This window comes from Parasteatoda tepidariorum, chromosome 3 (genome assembly GCF_982258835.1).
Source record: "Parasteatoda tepidariorum strain Cologne lab strain chromosome 3, Ptep-v5.0, whole genome shotgun sequence".
NCBI classification, from domain to species: Eukaryota; Metazoa; Arthropoda; class Arachnida; order Araneae; family Theridiidae; genus Parasteatoda; species Parasteatoda tepidariorum.
In genome coordinates, this window is record NC_141757.1 from 113876669 (window position 1) to 113894195 (window position 17527).

Here is a 17527-nt window from a genome sequence, read left to right on the forward strand (position 1 = left end):
TTGTAACATTTTCCCCCCAGCTAAATATTAGTAACTCATTAGGAAGCAAAGACATTCCCAGATTGTACGTTAGACACCTGAAATATAATCATAATCAATTTAATAAGAAATATATAAACAACTATACTTTATTCAATTTGATCTACAAAAAAGGTGCACCGAGCACTTTATACTTATACATTAGTTTTTTAGATAATCAAGTTCTCTTTCATAATTGATATTTTGAAACACTTTTTTTTTAATGAAACTGAGACACCTCATACATACTAAAGGGTACTTCATACCCAAACTACCTGGAGTAATGGGATACCTGTCTCCTCCCATCATTTTAGGTATAAGGTTCTAGAAGTATGTTACAATAAGGCTAACATATGAATGATTAAATAGGCACTTAAATTTCATCAAATTATGAAAAGTCTGAAATACTAAATATTTTCAGCAACTTTTTTGAATTACAGAGCAATAAAATAGAGAGGGGCTAAGATCACCCCAGTCATCTTTTTATTGTTAATACAAGAATACTCATGAAGTTTTTGAAGGAACGTAAATAAATATGACAAAAAGTGTCATTAGAACACTGAAAATTATAAAGTAGAGCTAACTTCTTTAAAAAATATTTACCTTTTCATTATACCACTTTTCCTTTATACACTCAGGTGTCATCCAATAAGGTAAACCAACAATTAGTAAAAGTTGACTACGATTCCTAAAATAAACAAATAATGTCTTAATACCTTAATAACCTCTTAATATCTAAATAAACAAATAACATCCTAATATTTTAGAAAAAACAATTAAGCTTAGTTATAAAAAGCATTTAAATTTATAATTCAACAGAAAAAGTCTCAAAATAAGGACAAAAGAAGTTTAAATACTAGCATGTATAATTTAGACTTTGTTAAAAAGATATTTACACTTTTATTAAAAAAATATATACATATTAAGCTTATATTGAATCATTCAAGTGCTTTTAAAACTGCTATATATTTTTGAGACATGCTAATTTTGAATGTAATTAAACAAATTCAGCAAAAAAATTCCAAATTTTAAAAAAAGAGAAAAATCAGATCTTTTTTCCTTTATAGACACTTTACGGTTATGCTGCAACAGTTATTGCACAACATAGAAGTTTGTGTCACAAATCCTTTAACAACTACAGATTTTTCATAGTTACAGAAAATATTTTTAATGGTAGCAAATGTAAAGTATTAATATTTTAATTAAGTAAATTTAAAATAAAATTGTTCACCACTACATGCAAATGATTTAAATTAATGTATGAAAAGTCTGATACGTAAAAGCTCATAAGTTTGGATTAACATTTAACAAAAATTCAATTTGTTTTAAAATTTCTGCTTTTGTTTACTACCACTAGGATAAATATAGCATTCATGATCGCCAAGCACACTACAGGATAAAAGACGCCTTCTAAAATGACTATCCTTCCTTCATATTTTTAAATTTTAATATTACAATAAAGCATTTTTTTTCAAGGGACCGAAGGAAATTGATTTATTTACTTCGGTCAATTGATAATTGTAATATATCAATTTCCAAAATAAATTGATATATTTACTTCGGAAAATCAAATAACTTAAATTTAATATTTCATAAGAACACTAATTTTGACAATGCAATAGCTATTGTTAAGTTGACATTTAATGTTATCGATGTAGAAAAAATATAGAAATAAGTTTAAAATAATCATACCATTACTTAATAATTTGAGTACACAAATATATACAATTCTTTCCACACACATAGACAATTAAGAAGAAAAAAAATTGAAGGGGGAAAAATTGTATTTTGGAGTTTAGGAAGCCTTAAGAGTTTCTGAAATCCAAGGCAAATATTTAGAGATTACATAGAAAAAAAAGAAGAAAAGTCAAAGTACAGAGAAAAAACAGGGATGAGATTAGCCAAAAGGCAAAAAAGCTGAATTTCCACGATAGTAAATTTTACGCAAGCGCTACCCTTTAATAATAAATTCCAGACAGTTTAAGGTAATAAATAATGTGTTGACATACAATTGTGTACTAATCTATTATTATATAAATGATTACATTGATACTTAACATTTAGTGAAAATAAAAATTACCAATTGAAAAAATAAAGCTGGAAATTATATTTTTGCTCAGTTCACATAAGAGACAATTATTACTTGAAAAACTACCTGGTGTAGCAAATTAAAACTACTGAGAATATACATTAATATTTAATTTCTTTTAATAAATACTGTTATGTGATTTATAGCAAATATTTTAGTAATATTACTTTTTAAATTATATTGGAAAAAAAACTTTAATAATGGACCGAATCATTATGTTCATATTATAGTCTAATCTAACTAGAGCCCTCTGAAACATATCAATAACAGTGAAGTAGAAATATACAGTAACTCCTTAACATACAAAAATTGCTATTTTAGTTTGAAAAATTACATGACAATCAGCAACTGTTTAGATAATTATTTTTTATTTGATAAGAATTTTGCATTTTATAGCATAAATAACAGCAATTATAAATAAAATTTTGATGATGAGTTAAACTCTTCTTCCAAAAAAAAAAAAAAATTAATTAAATCCCTTTTTAAATTATTGCTTTTGTTTGCTATATCTTTTATGTTTGCTATATTTAGTCGTTAGTCTATCTTCAAACATCTTGTGACAAATCCTATTTTTCCTTTTTTGCAAGCACAGAATGTAAGTTTTAAATATATATGTATTCCCTTCCAGTTTCTCTGATGTTGTAAGACTTACTTATACTAATAATCGTTGTTGGAAAAACAGTCACCTTTATAACAACTAATTTTTAAAAAAAATTTACTTCTTACAGGAATCACGATAGTTGATCTTAAAATTGCGTGAATATGAATAACAATTATGGATTTTGAAATCACATGAATATGAAACTAGATATACGATTTTGAAAATGAGAAAATACAAACTGGGATATAGAATTTTTGAAACGCGTAAATACAAATCAGTATTCATAATTTTTAGATCGCGTAAATACGAATCATGATGCGTAATTTTTAGATTGCATAAATAGGAATTATGATGCATAATTTATAGAATGCGTGAATGCGAATCCCAATGCCTTATTTTAAAATCACATATAAATACGAAAATCAATGTTTGATATTATAAACCGCATGAGCAAATCAAGACATTGAATTTTAAACTAGCATGAATACGAATCGCTACATAGGTTTTTAATAAGGGGTAAATACGAATCACAATATCGGATTTTCAAATCTTGTAAATCAGAATCGCAACGTACAATATTCAAATCGCGTGAATAAGAATCGCAACACGCAAATATGAAAAGCTATGTTTGATATTAAAATTGTGTGAATAAGAATCGAGATATTAGCAGATTCCAGGCTTGGGACCTCTAAAAGGCTTGTCAGAAGCAACGTCGCTTGAACTACGAAAATCGGATCTATCAGGAGGGCGGGGTAAAAAATTCAGAAAATCTTATCTGCTGCGTGTAAAAGGGGAGAAAATAGCTAAAATAAGTGAAAATGAGAAAGGATTGGTAGCTATGTAGTTTGAATTTTCTGTTTCTCTTTGAAAATCGGTAAATTTTCTGAAAAAGCGGAATACTTATAAAAAGAAGTGCAATTTTTAGAAAATCTGAATTTTTGATAAAAAAGCTGAAATTCAAGAGATAAAAGTGAAAAAAGCGGAAATCCGCTAAAAAGCGGAAAAATCTCATCCCTGAAAAAAAAACATATAACCAATATTTTAAGCTTTTCAGTCATATAAACAAATTATTTTAACATAGCATATATTAAGAATAAACTGGGACTGTAATTAAATTACGGATAAATGTGATACATATAAAATACGCTTTAATAAAAAAAAAATTATCACCATCTGTTGGTACTTTCATCAGTGCTATCTACCAGTTAAAAAGTGCTAACATCATATATAAGAAACCAGAAATTCAAACGGGAGTTTTGAATTGATTGATTGATTGAGATATTTATCCATTAGCTGGGTACCTTCATCAAAATGGTTACAAGTTTTTCAGCATTAAGAAGGACAGTTACAACTAGTAATCTGATTTATCTTAAACCAATTAAAAATAAACTTTAATCAGTTAAGTCTTTTGAAAGTTTAAGGAAGCTGTCTAAATTAAGATGGACTAACCAAATAAAAGGTGGACACAAGAATTCAATTTTTTCAAAAGAATAATCTATTGCTGAAGTCTTAATGAAGTTTGGCTATTTTGTTTCTCACCCAGTTAACAGATTAATACAGAAAATATAATAAAATAATGTTCTATAAACATTCAAATATATACAGGCTCATGGGCAGTTACTGTTTAACTTGAATCTGGTATTTTCTCTGCTAAGCCAAAATCCCCAACAACTGCGGTCATCTCATCTTCATTCATTTTGATGAGGACATTCTGTAGAACAAAGTATCACTACTTACAAATCATATACATAATAATAAAAGTTAAAACTTACAAATTTTCTTTATAAATGAAATGTATATTAAAATAAAAATAATAACACATTTTTATGTCTCATATATTGCAAATGCGCAGCAAATTAGAACATTATAGTAACTTATGAAGATGAAAGATTTCAAATGTTTAAAGTAAAAAAATTTGAGTTAAAGTTGCATGCATAACGATATGTCAAATTAAAGCCATAATTTGCAATGAAAGAAATAATGTATAATTCTTCATAATATATATATATAATGTATAATTCTTTATAATATATGTATAATTTGGTATAATTCTTTAACTTTCAGAAAAAGAGAACTTTAGTGAAAGAAAAATTTTGCCTTAGCCTAAAACCTTTTAACTAAACTGAACTTGTGCTGGGAACATTTTAAGCTCAATTCATCTTAGACACTTTGATGCAAGTGGGACGCCAGTGTCCCTTTCATATATATATTCGAATTACAAACCCTCTAATTACAAACACATATATTTTAGTATTTTTCAATTATGAAAATCAGTAATAGTTACGAAAACAAATTGTTAGAAGATTATCACAATTATATTTACACTAAAATATAAAATCCAAAGAAAGTAGTTTGAATTTCTTTTTAATCATATTAAAATTGATCAATTATTGATTTTGTAAACTAAAGAAATTTCAATGATAAATAACTTCCTTTTAAATATAAATAACTGCAATTAAGTGCAAATTTGAAAAATTATTGTTTCGAAGTGAGCAGTGTTTGGAAGATTTAATCTTTAACACATGAAAAGACATAGCTGTATATCATAACCATAAATTATTAAAGTTCTAAATATAATATTTTTCACTCATTTTGACCTAAATTAATATTAAATAATAAAAAATATGTTTAATAAAAATTGTGTGTCAAAGAGTTAAATGTCATAGTAGTTCAATGAAGATTTACAAGTATTAAAAATTCAAATCTACTAAAAAAATATTGTTTAAGCATTTTAGGTCTAATTAATTTTTTAAAAAAACCTTAAGGAAAAAAAAAAAAGGGGGGGGGGCAAAGAAAAACATTGTGCTGGGGCACGATGTTAAGCATGGCTCAAATTTAAACTAAAAAACTATTTTAGATAAATTTAAAATTTTTATTTTGTTTAAATTTATAACACTTAAAAAAATAACTGATTATAATTTAATAATTTTACAGCCAACATGTTCTCATAACCAGTAAGTAAAATTATAGAAAAAAGATAAACTCTAAAAAAAAAATTTCAGTTATTATCCTTACAATACACATACAGTTCTCCATAATTATGAGATGTAAAAATAGTTTTAATAGCTGGTAATTTCTTACCAGTGCACACACTAAAATACAAGTAAATAAAATAAAAATACTAATCAAACAAATCTGATGCCAGCAACACAACAATAAACACAGAATGAAAAGAAAGATGAGGTCAAATCATAACAGATGTTTCATACCTTTGAAGTAAGATCTCTGCGAAAAACACCGCGTGAATGCAAGTAACATATGCCATGAGCTATATCTAATGGCAGTTTAATTCTTGTCTCCCATGACAACTCAATATGCTTGTTCTGAAAAAGCTGTTCCAAGCTTCCACCATTAATGTACTAGAAAAAATTTACAATATGAATCACCAAATAATTTGAAATAAAATTAAATACAAGCTTTGCAAAATCTTTCGATAATAAGATAAATATATCAATATTTATAAAAAATCAAATTGTAAAAATATTTAATACTATCATAAACTAAACTATTTTTTCCTAGAAGGTAGTTTGTTATTTTCTTAAATATAGAAAAGAGTTTTAAAAAAATAATAAATATATCTAAAGAAATGTTTTTGGCACTAATATACGTAAAACCATAGAAGCATTTACTAGAAAAGATCCTTGGTGATGCCCTTGAAACAAAAAAATTTTACCAAGCTACAAAGGGATAAAACCAATGAACAGTAAAAATATAATTGTAATTTATTTCTTTTTAGTTAATCTCAAAAATTTAAAACCATGAGACAAAAATGTTATCATTATAAAGATATCACTTTTGGTAATGAATGATGTGAATAGTTAAGAAAAAATATACTTTTCAATTAAGATAATTCATTGTTACTAAAATATTAAAAAAAAAAAAAAATTATGAAATTAGGTGAACTTTCTTCTTGGTATTTCATTCATAAATTACATAAAGTGTTATAAAAAAAAACAGAATAAGAATAATTACAAATAAATAATTACAGAATAATTATAAGAATTACAATTTTCTTTTTAAGTTACAGTTCAGATAGAGATTATTTTGTATTTCTCCAATACTTAAATTGAATATAAAAGTTACAACTAGAAAAGTAACAATACTGATTTTCTGAAGAACATAATAAAAACCTTTTTCAACTTATTGAAGATATTGGCATAGCCCCACACAGCCACAACACATCTTTGAGATATCTCTTGGATAAAAAAACTGGATATTGCCATATCCACCAGAGATCCCCGAGACGTCTGAATATCCATGAAATATCCAACAGAAATCCAGGGGTCGCATCTGTATGATGTCTAGCAGATATTTGGATATTGATGTCTGTTGCATATCCAAGAGACATCCGACAGATATCTTTGACCTACCACAGTCATCCAAGGGATGTCCTAAGTTAAACATTGATATCTCTCTCACATCGTTTAGATGTCTGTTATATTTAGTTTCTGGATATCCCAAGGATATTCTTTTAGATGTCTCAGAGACAACCCTGAATGTCTGAGAGACATATTTCATTTTTGTTTACTAAAGTATTTAAAGAATGCTTATTTACTAAATTTGTATTATTTATTATTAAACGATACAAATTTTTAATTGAGAATTTCTCATTAAATTGATTTATCTTGTATTATGAGTATATTTAGATTGTATATCACGTAAGTTTTGAGAATATTGATTGCAAAATGTTAGGATATATGTAAAATACTCATAATACCCGATTCACTTTATTTGACAAATTATTTCAGAATTCTAATTTGAAATATTTGTATACTTGAAATTATTTTTTGCTTTGATTGCTACCTTAAGAAATTTGTTAAAGTAGTAAATTTTATAATATACTGAATTTAGTAAAATTTTATTAAAATACATTTTTTTCCAAGGTGATTGTAATATTCAGAGTGTTTTAAATTAGAAACGTAATTACAATTACGGCATAAAAAATTTTATTGGAAGAAAAGAACTGGTTGTAGTATTTGAAAAATGAAGGTTGAAGGAATAATATGAAAATATTTCAAGATTCTGAATTTTTTCAATTATGAAAAAAAAAATTGTAAAACATCAATGATTTATTTTCTAAAATTAAAAAAAAAATTTAAATTAACTTTAAGAAAAGTTTAAATTATTATTGAGTTTTAATTTAAATTAGAAAAAAAGGAAAATTTCTGAAACTGAAATTTTTTTACTTTTCATGCTTGAAAAGAATGTTAAATAAATAAGGGCATAAATCGAAACAATCATATATAAATAGTTTATTTACAAAAAAATAGTTTATTTACAAAAAAGTAAAATTTAAAATTTAAAATTTTTTAATGAAGAAACATTTCTTGCTTTTTGCATGCCGTTTTTCATACATTTTTCAATTTCATGGTCTGTTGCTATGTCTTGGATCGAAGGATTTCTCCTCACAGCACCTAAAAATAGAGCAATGGCATAGCATAAGTTTTAGAAATGATTGAAATTAAATATTCATTAATGACATTCAAGAAAACTACCTATTCTTTCCTTAACAGATTTTTTTACCCCTCAATTCTCCATCAGAATTTTTTTTTTCATAAAAATAGTCAAAATTTTAAATTTTGTTTCTGTAGTTTAGTTTGTTTACAGAAATGAGTTAAAGTAAAAAATGTGTAAAAAAGTTAAATGTGACTTTTTAAAAAAGCATTTACTCTCAATAAATGTTAACTTTTTAATTGCATACAGAATGATATGATGCACTATTTTGCCACTATAAAATACACATTAATTTTTTTTATAATCTGGTTAAAAGCAATAAGCTAAAACTAATTTGATTGATAAAAATAGAAGGAATTATGGAGAAGTCTACCAGAAAGAGCATAAAAATCCTTTAATTTATGCTAAGAAGAAGAAAAAAAAATTCTAAAATGTGTGCTGGTGAAAATTAAAAGACCAGTGGTTAATATATTGACATATTAGTTTAAACATTTCTGTTGTAACCTTTCTCCATATTTTTGCTTCTTAAAATTACCCAATCGTACTTTATCATTTAAGGATACAGTAATAATATTTATACAGCATGCATAATCAAATTTTTCAACAAAAAATGAGCACTCAAAAAATATTTTTTATCACTTTCCAAAAAAATACAAACACATTTTTGAAAACTTAAACTAGTTTCGGTTAAATATTGCAAAGAAAATCTTGAATATCAAGTTTTTTTTTGTTTTTGTAATTTATTTACGACAACAATCGCCACACTAAAAAATTTCTTTTTAAAAGATAGAAAATTAAGCACTTTTTTCAAGCCCACAATATAATAAAAACACCTTAAATATCTTTTAAAATATGAAAATAAAAAATAAGCACCTTTGAGCATTTTTTAAAAATGCTAGGCACCCTGTTATGTTAGAAAACGAAGATAGATTTCATCACATTTAAACATACCTTGCTTGCTTATATATATTAGATAATTATGTTTCAAATTTAAAAAGTTAAATTTTTTTCTTCTACAAATGCCATGAGTCAGACAATGAACAAAATAATTAAACAAATTTTTGGGAATTGATGCATTGTAAATAAGGGCACATTATTTGAGTGATAGCTGATATGCTTTTGTAATTATGGTTAAATACTAACTCATAAAAAATTTTACTTAAGGAATACAATCTTTTCTTAAGAAAACAAATAGTAAAAAGTGACAGCTATTTTTTTTCTTAATTTTATGATTTTTTTTCTTCTTTTCACTTATTTTATAAATTTATAATTTTTTATGAAATATGTGTGCATACATACACATATATATATTTCTTTTTTATTACATTAAAATCAACTCATAAATAAAAATGTTTTATACTTCTTATGTCATTTTGATTTATTTAATCACATCGGTAATCATATGAAATAAATGAAAATTTTTTTGGGAAAGATTTGTAAAATATACTATTTTTAACTTCCAAATTATTTTGTTGAGAAATGGGAACAGTGTCTAGTATTGGGTCTGGTAACAGGTTTAGATAATATGAATAGGCTTTAACTTTCCAAAATTGGTTAAGAACAATTGTATCAGATTGAATGAATGTATATTCAAACTTTACATCTAGATCTGGGCTAGATCCAGTGGTGCACTGTAAAATTCTGAGTTAAAAAACTTCATAACAATAACAATATTGAACACTCAAGGTAACACAGGAAAAAACCAAAGGGGAAAAAAAAGTAAGAAAAGAGCAAGGAAGTAAATAATAAAATAGTGAAGTATACAGCACTCTGAGATTGTACCTGAGAAGAACAAATTAGTAATTAAATAACAAAAATTATACAAAGTTCATCACATCCTATTTAATTATATACAAACATCGTGTCTTAACTGGTGTATACATACCAGTTGAAATTGCATTTGGACAAAAAAAAAAAATTTCTTTTAGTAAAAAGTTATTAAAATATTCACCCAAAAGTTTTGCTTCATGGCAAATCCAATCTGGAGAAGGTTTAGTTAGCTTCATAACAAGTTTCATTACTTCATACGCTTTTAAAGGAGGCCACACACACAACCTTTTGTTGACAACCAGGTCACTGGCACAACTGCAATCTCATCAGTCAATAAAAAACTTAACAATTGAAAAATTGTTCGGCATTATCTATATAAAGCAAAATTAAAAATACTTTTGAACACATATTTCAGATATATACATGAATACAGCAATTACAATATCAAAAAAATGAAAATAAAGAAATTCTAAGTTAATGATTTTTTTAAATTAAAAGCTATATATACAATGATAATCCATTGCATTCAAGCAATCATGTCCATGCATGGAAACATTGTTTTGATGCACTTGGTCATTATCCATATAATGCAAAATTAAACATACTTTTGAACATTTACATATTTCAGATATATACATGAATAAAGCAATTGCAATATTACAAAAAAAAGAAAATAACAAAATTCTAAGTTAAACATTTTTTAAATTAAAAGCTATATATACAATGATAATTCCTAACACTCAAGCAATCATTTCAGTATGTGTGGAAATATTGCTTAAGAAATATGATTTTTTTTAAAACATGCAAATTGCACAAAGATAATATAATGACCACCCCTGTGGCAGAATTTTTTCAAGCTATTTGCAACAAAACTGTCTAGCACTAATATCTTTCTGTAAGATAACTTCAATATAACAAACATATATGTTAGTAATTTAAAAATAACAAAAAAGCTGTGTTTCCAAAAAAACTATAATTTTTTTTAATTAAACATGTAATAATTTTTTATTCTAATATTATGGGTGTTATTTACGCATTTTGTTGGAGGGAGAGGATGTCACACAAATTACTTTCTTCTTCGCATTTTGTAAATAATCATCAAAATTTTAAAAAATAATGTAATCCATGATATAAGAAGAAAAAAACGAAGATTAACGATGAAATCATGCGAATTGGACTCATCAAAAAGGGGTTACTCAAATGCGTAATAAATAATTTTAATACCGTATAAAAATATCTGATATAAAAACTATTGAGAAATCAATAGCAGCCAACAATTAGACAGAATCATTGCCTTAAAAGTAAATACTCAAATGCAAGATTCGAATTTTCCATATAGTGTGAAATAAATAGAGATATTTACAAAACCAGGTGAAAATCAATATCAATAACTGCCGAAAATATAATAGAAACTTTACATTGATTTACGATACTACCGGTGCAAATTAAGCGCGTCAAAAAGTGATTATCTAAATGCATGGTTCAAATATTATGTGTAAATTTCTGTAGAAAAGAAAACTAAATTTTTTTACTTTTTAAAAGAAAAATCTTTCTGCAAGAACCTTAACATTCTGTGACAATGTCGCTGTGATTCTGCCATGGGGATGACCACAATAATAAAATATTATTAACAATTTCAGCAGCCAATATTACATATACAAATAAAATAATGATGTATTAATATCATCAGTCTGACAAATGGCTAATGTATTCAAAATTAAAAATTTGGCTCAGCAATTTGTAAGTGGGTAAACAAAATAGAAGAATCGTATATATTTATATATATTGAACAGAATTCAACGCTAATATTAAAGGAATGATTTTGTGAGGAAAACAGGAATTCCTTGTTAAAACTTTCAATTCTACTAAGTGAAAAAAAAATAATGTATTCAGAGTTCATTCTAGGCAGGGTAAGCAGGGCGCAGCACCCTGCTGCCCTTTCAGTCAAAAGAATTCACCCTGTTGCCCCTGAAGTAAATTAGTGCCCTGATGTAATAGACTCCATACCCTTTTTGCACTTTCTTTCCTCAACCCTTCTTTACTTTTTCCCCAAACTCTACAATGGATTTCTTAAACTGTTATTTTTAACTCTTTTTATTTAGTTTGTCATTGCTGCCAATACATAGACACTTAAAAACATAAATTTATTATTTTATTGATATATGCATGCATTTTAAATAAATTACTAAGCTAATTAGCTCATTAACTTGATATATATGTTAATTTATTAATGAAAATAAGTAATTAATGATTGCATTGCTACATTTAATTAAGTAATAAAAAAAAATTCATTTACTAATTGACAATGTTTTTTAATAGAATGTGTAAAGAATTCGTGTTCTTAATAGAACATGAAATTATTGCCTTTTTAGAATAATAATGCCCTTTTTTTAAACTTTTGCACCCTGCCCTTTTTTTCTGTTTAGAATGAGCTATGATGTATTTAGACTTGTCAATCTGAACTGCAAAGTCTAGGAAAAAGGGGCTGTTGATATTAATAAGACTTTTAGCGAGAAGAGAAAAATTAGTTCACATTAAGCGTGTTCACATGAGGAAGATTAAGTAATTTATACAAGAACAAAACAATCCGTTTTATTTGCAATAAGATATAAAAAGTATGAAAAATAATAAATATGTATAATGTAATATAGGTAAGAAGCTAAAATCTAATTAGAACGTAATTAATATTTATAATACAAAGGAATTATTTGTAATTATCATTTTCTTTTAAGGCAAGGCATTTACATAAAATATGGTTGACACACATAAAATAAAGAGGAATGATTCCGAGCCAAAAATATATGAGATTTAGCAGGATATTCATAGCTGTGAAGATTTAGCAAGATATTCATAACATCAACACAGCTAAAAAATTTGGTGACTACAATATTTACACTACCATCTGATATTTTAATAATATTTTTTATTAAACAAATAGATTTATCTTTTAATAAGCATACATTATTAGAAAATGAAATCTTTAAAGAAAATTTTTCAAACAGTAACTCTTCATATTGTAAGCCATAACAATTCATCTAAGTCTGACTTATATCCAAGTTCATACATTTCAGAGATATGTAAAATGCATATAGGAGAAATAAAAATGACAATATAACCAATAAGAAGAAAACAAATATTTCAATAATAAAAAACTCTTACTTACTTCAACAATAAATGATTTTTATATCAAGGTTGTAAAAGAAGACGCTCTCTAACAATAAATTCTGCAGTTTCGTATTTGGTATCAGGTTTCTATTTTTGTTGAGTACGGTTAGAATTATAATTATCTAAGAATATTTAAAAATTCAAAATTCTGTTTTAATTCAGAAAAAAAAATCTGCATCAGAAAAAGAAAATTATATCAGAGTTTGGAATTGTAAATAAAAGAATATCAATATCCAAAAACTGAAATCTCTGAGATATCGAAAACTGGATCTGCGCCAGCTATTGAGTACGATTTGAAACATCTCTTAGACATTCTGCAGACATCCAGAGTTCCATGTCTTAAACTTATCTATATTAAATATCCAAAATGTCCATATCTAGAACTTAGATATGCCTGGATATCTCTATAATAACCAAATTACCACATCCCCAAGATATCCAAAAATGATATCCCAGAGATGTCTAAAATATCTAACTCATGGACTTGGATGTGTTTAGATATCTGTAAGGCACGTTCCAATATTCGCACCGGTGTAACCAGTTGCACTGGTTTGCCGCACCGACCGTTCCAATATTAAAACCAGTTACACCAGTGCACTGCACCGATCGTTCCAATATTCAAACCAGTGTCACCAGTTACGCACGAAGTGCACCGGGTTTCTGGTCGGTTTGGTCAGTTCGCATGACGTCATTACCCTTATTTGTTTACAAACTTTATTATACTGCTGTTGAGAGATCGTCAAAATTTTGCTGTATTTTTGAATGGATTTTAATATAAATTTGTTATAAAAACTTGTTTTATCATTGAAAATAAATTTTCTTGTAATAAGTTGAAATATAATAATTATTATTGGAAATGTATTCTGAAGATGAATCGTCTTGATGTTGTTTATAGCAATGGATATCATTCATAAACGTGTTATTTCTGATATTAGTATGTTTTTGTTTTCAAGACTAAGAATTCATCTGAATTTTAATACGTGTGGTGATTAGATTTACTTGATAGATTCACATCGAAAGAATTTTGACTTGTGATTTTCAATAAACATATCATTTTGTAAATCAAACAACTATCCAAATCATTGATAAATTTTTAATAGCGATAGAACTTCAAAATCAGTAAAAGATTTATTGCTTCATATGCATTCATAAACATTTTCGTCCAATGTATATTGTTTTTAAAATAAACAAATCCAATCAATATTTGATTGTTAAATACATTTCTTTTGTGTTATAAATTTTTCTTATATCCTTTCTATATTCCATAAAAGACCTGGAACGATGAATATTATCCTAGCATAATAACAAATTATGCTTTTAGTTTTTACTGTATTATACATCATATGAGTTTTATTAAAGAGACTGACCTAAGTTGTTAAACTAGGCCTTCAATATATTATGCTTATAATTTGTATTGTATGTATTTCTTTTTATAATATTAAATCATTTCTGATAACCACAACATAGTAGTGATGATATGGAAATCTATCCTGATCTATACCTCCTTCAGCACACGTGCAAATCAATGTCTTAGATTAATAACAGATGATATTATATAAAAGTTTAGTTTTTGTAAAAGGATCTTAAATGGAGCCCAACGACAAAGGTCGTTCATTGGCCTGTGTTATTAGAACTAGACTTTTAATGCCAAAGGTTTTTAACATTTATATTTCTTCCATAATTGTTAACTAAAATAAATTCTGAAAATCACAATATAATAAACATTTTAGTATTATATTATGACATTATAATTTTGAACAATATGAAGATTTTATATGTTATTGGTAAATTTTTAATTTAAGCTTTGATTCTGTTTAAAATTTTAAAAAAATCGACTTCTATTTAAATTTCTTATTAGTTCATTACTTTTGTTTCAAGATTTCTATTTCTTAATGATAATTATTTTTTAATTCAAGGTATTTATTACGTGATTATTGATCTATACGTAATATAAATATTTATTTTTTATAACACTAACTTGAAAATTTCTGAAACACTTATTAATAACTGTTGTTTTGTATACTTTTTTTTTGAATTATACTACTAAATCTAACTTTTGGCAAAATTTTTTTAAAAAAAGACTGAAATAAGTGAATTATTGACTAGCTTGTGTCATCTTAAACTTTCGGGTTAATATTTGAACTTAGTTTAAAAGTTTGATTTAAAACATTTCTGACAAATACAACTTAATAGACAGGGAGATTTAACTTTATGTGAAACATCTTTGTATACACCATTATTTCACACTAGTTGCAAACAATAGTTAAGTTTATCTGAAACGATTTTAAACTTGATGGCAAAGGTTGCTGTCACTATGTGTAATTATATTACTACAAATTTAAATATTTCTGTCCAACATGGAAAAATTTTTATTACAACAATATTTGCAGATTACAACATTAGTGAATTTCTTATTTTTGAATGTAAACAAATAAAAACGCTTTAAACTTTATCATTACTAGTTCATTTCTTGTTTTGTTGCAACATTTTTGTTTCTTAATTTTTTTAAAAAATTTAAGTTTTATATATATATTTTACAATAAAATGATATTGTTGTGTTAAAACATTTTTTTTACTTAAATACTATAATTGTATAGTTGTGATGGAATACTAAAGCTCCCACTTGTAGCAAAATTATAATGATATCTTTCTCTCTTTTTAACACAAACTCATTTCAGGTAAGTATGTTATCTATTTATAAATATTTCTCCCATGTGGCACCATGGTATTTCTCTATATATTAGCAACACTGTTTAGTGTTTCAAAGTAAATTTTAAACAGCATAAGTGCTTCACAGTAGAATTCAAGAAAAGTGGCTTGACAACTATTTTCTTTCTATTGCTAATACTATTAATGCTAATATAGAATTTCAAATAACTGGTAAAATAAAAACAATTTTTGAAAAAAATAATTCAACAAGTAGCTTTTCATACTGAAATGTTAACTATATAAAAACTTGCAGTGCCTACATCGCCAAGCTACCACAGCACCTCCACATACCAGGCCAGTGATTCTCAACCTTTTTTTTGTTTCGACACACTTATAACGATTTCGAAATTTGACGGCTCACAATGAAAAAAATTAGATTAAAAGTTGTTTAATTACCTATTTTACTCTGTGTTAAATAGTTTGTGATAATAATTTTGAATGTGAAATAAAATACTATGCGCTACAAAATCACATTTATTAAGGGATTAATTATTTCTTTCGACCAATTTTTTATTATTTAGTAACAGATTTTTATTTTTTTGCTAGTTATTAATTGTTTGCTTGTTTTCTATAGTTATTAACTGTTATTTTTTGTGGTTTCTTGTGAACTAGTTTTTTTGCTAATTGTTAGCTTAATATTTGTTGGTAATCCTTTAATTTTTTTTTATATGTTTGTTTTTTTAGTTATCCTTTGTTAATTTGTTTATTAATTGCATTGCTTACTTTAATGATTAGCTCTTACAAAATTTTTTAAAATCTCGTGTCATTTACAATTTAAACACTTCCATCTTATTTTAAGATTGTCAGAGACAATATAATCACCGACAAAGATGATCACACGGTTAAAGCGTGGAAAAATTATAAAAAGTATATATATACACTTTTCTTAAATTTAAACTTTAGTCATAATAAAAAAAAAGCATTATAATTTTTATTGTATCATTTCTAATATTAGGCAGCACATTTTAAGAATTTGGCGGCTCACAAAAGTGCCGCAGCACAGTGGTTGAGAATCTCTGTACCAGGCAGTGGATGCTCAGACTTTAAACCGAATGGCCCTTTTTTTTTCTCCTCGTAATTAATCAAAATATTTGGCACTAAGCTTTACAGTTAGTTATGCATTAAGTATTTATTTAGAGTCATCTTGTAATTTTATAGAAATAAACACCATAAATAAAATATGGTTTTATAATATGTAATTAAGTTTGGTAAAGTTTAATAATTTTTTCATGATACCTTACAGCATGGCCTAAAATTAATTTATTCACTTAAACCCGCTTTTCAGTTAAGTATTTTTTATTAATTGTGTGTGGGTAATTTTGAAAACCAGAATTTTCAGAAAATCGTTATCTTGTGAATGGGAAAATTGAAGTGAAATATATAAATACTATATATTTTGGTTTTATTATCCAGTATTAGGAGGGATTTTTTTTACCATACAGTAATCTAATTTTTTCCTCTGTGTTAACTATTTTGCTAAAATTGTGATCAAAGTACTTTCAACTGGGGCAACAGCTAAAAGGTGAAAAAAATTTGGTTAATATATTTTTTAAAATTAATTATGCTGTTAGGATTGGAGGTGGGTTTGAAGTATTAAAATATTTAAATACTGATGTGCTCTGCATTCGACTTGATTACCGTTAAAGTTTATATATTGTACAAGATAATTTTGAAAGGTGACATAGCTTCTCGCCAAAGGTGGCTAGTATAAAAATATCTTA

General features: G+C 26.0%; 1 protein-coding gene across 4 annotated transcripts in view; it reads right to left on the minus strand.

The window, feature by feature from the left end:
• LOC122272800 (dual specificity testis-specific protein kinase 2-like) overlaps window positions 1–13600 on the minus strand; it is a 51817-nt gene extending 38217 nt beyond the window's left edge. Inside the window, exons 1-6 of one of the 4 annotated variants that reach the window (XM_087159944.1) lie at window positions 13096–13600; window positions 10114–10303; window positions 8063–8122; window positions 5918–6067; window positions 4330–4419; window positions 622–706 (exon numbers count right to left, since the gene is read on the minus strand). In XM_087159944.1, the coding sequence (XP_087016070.1) occupies window positions 622–663 (42 nt within the window). In that variant the 5' untranslated portion in view covers window positions 664–706; window positions 4330–4419; window positions 5918–6067; ... (1 more) ...; window positions 10114–10303; window positions 13096–13600. The other 3 variants (XM_087159942.1, XM_087159945.1, XM_087159943.1) reach the window with 3 other exon arrangements.
• Between the last annotated feature and the right edge of the window lie 3927 nt (window positions 13601–17527).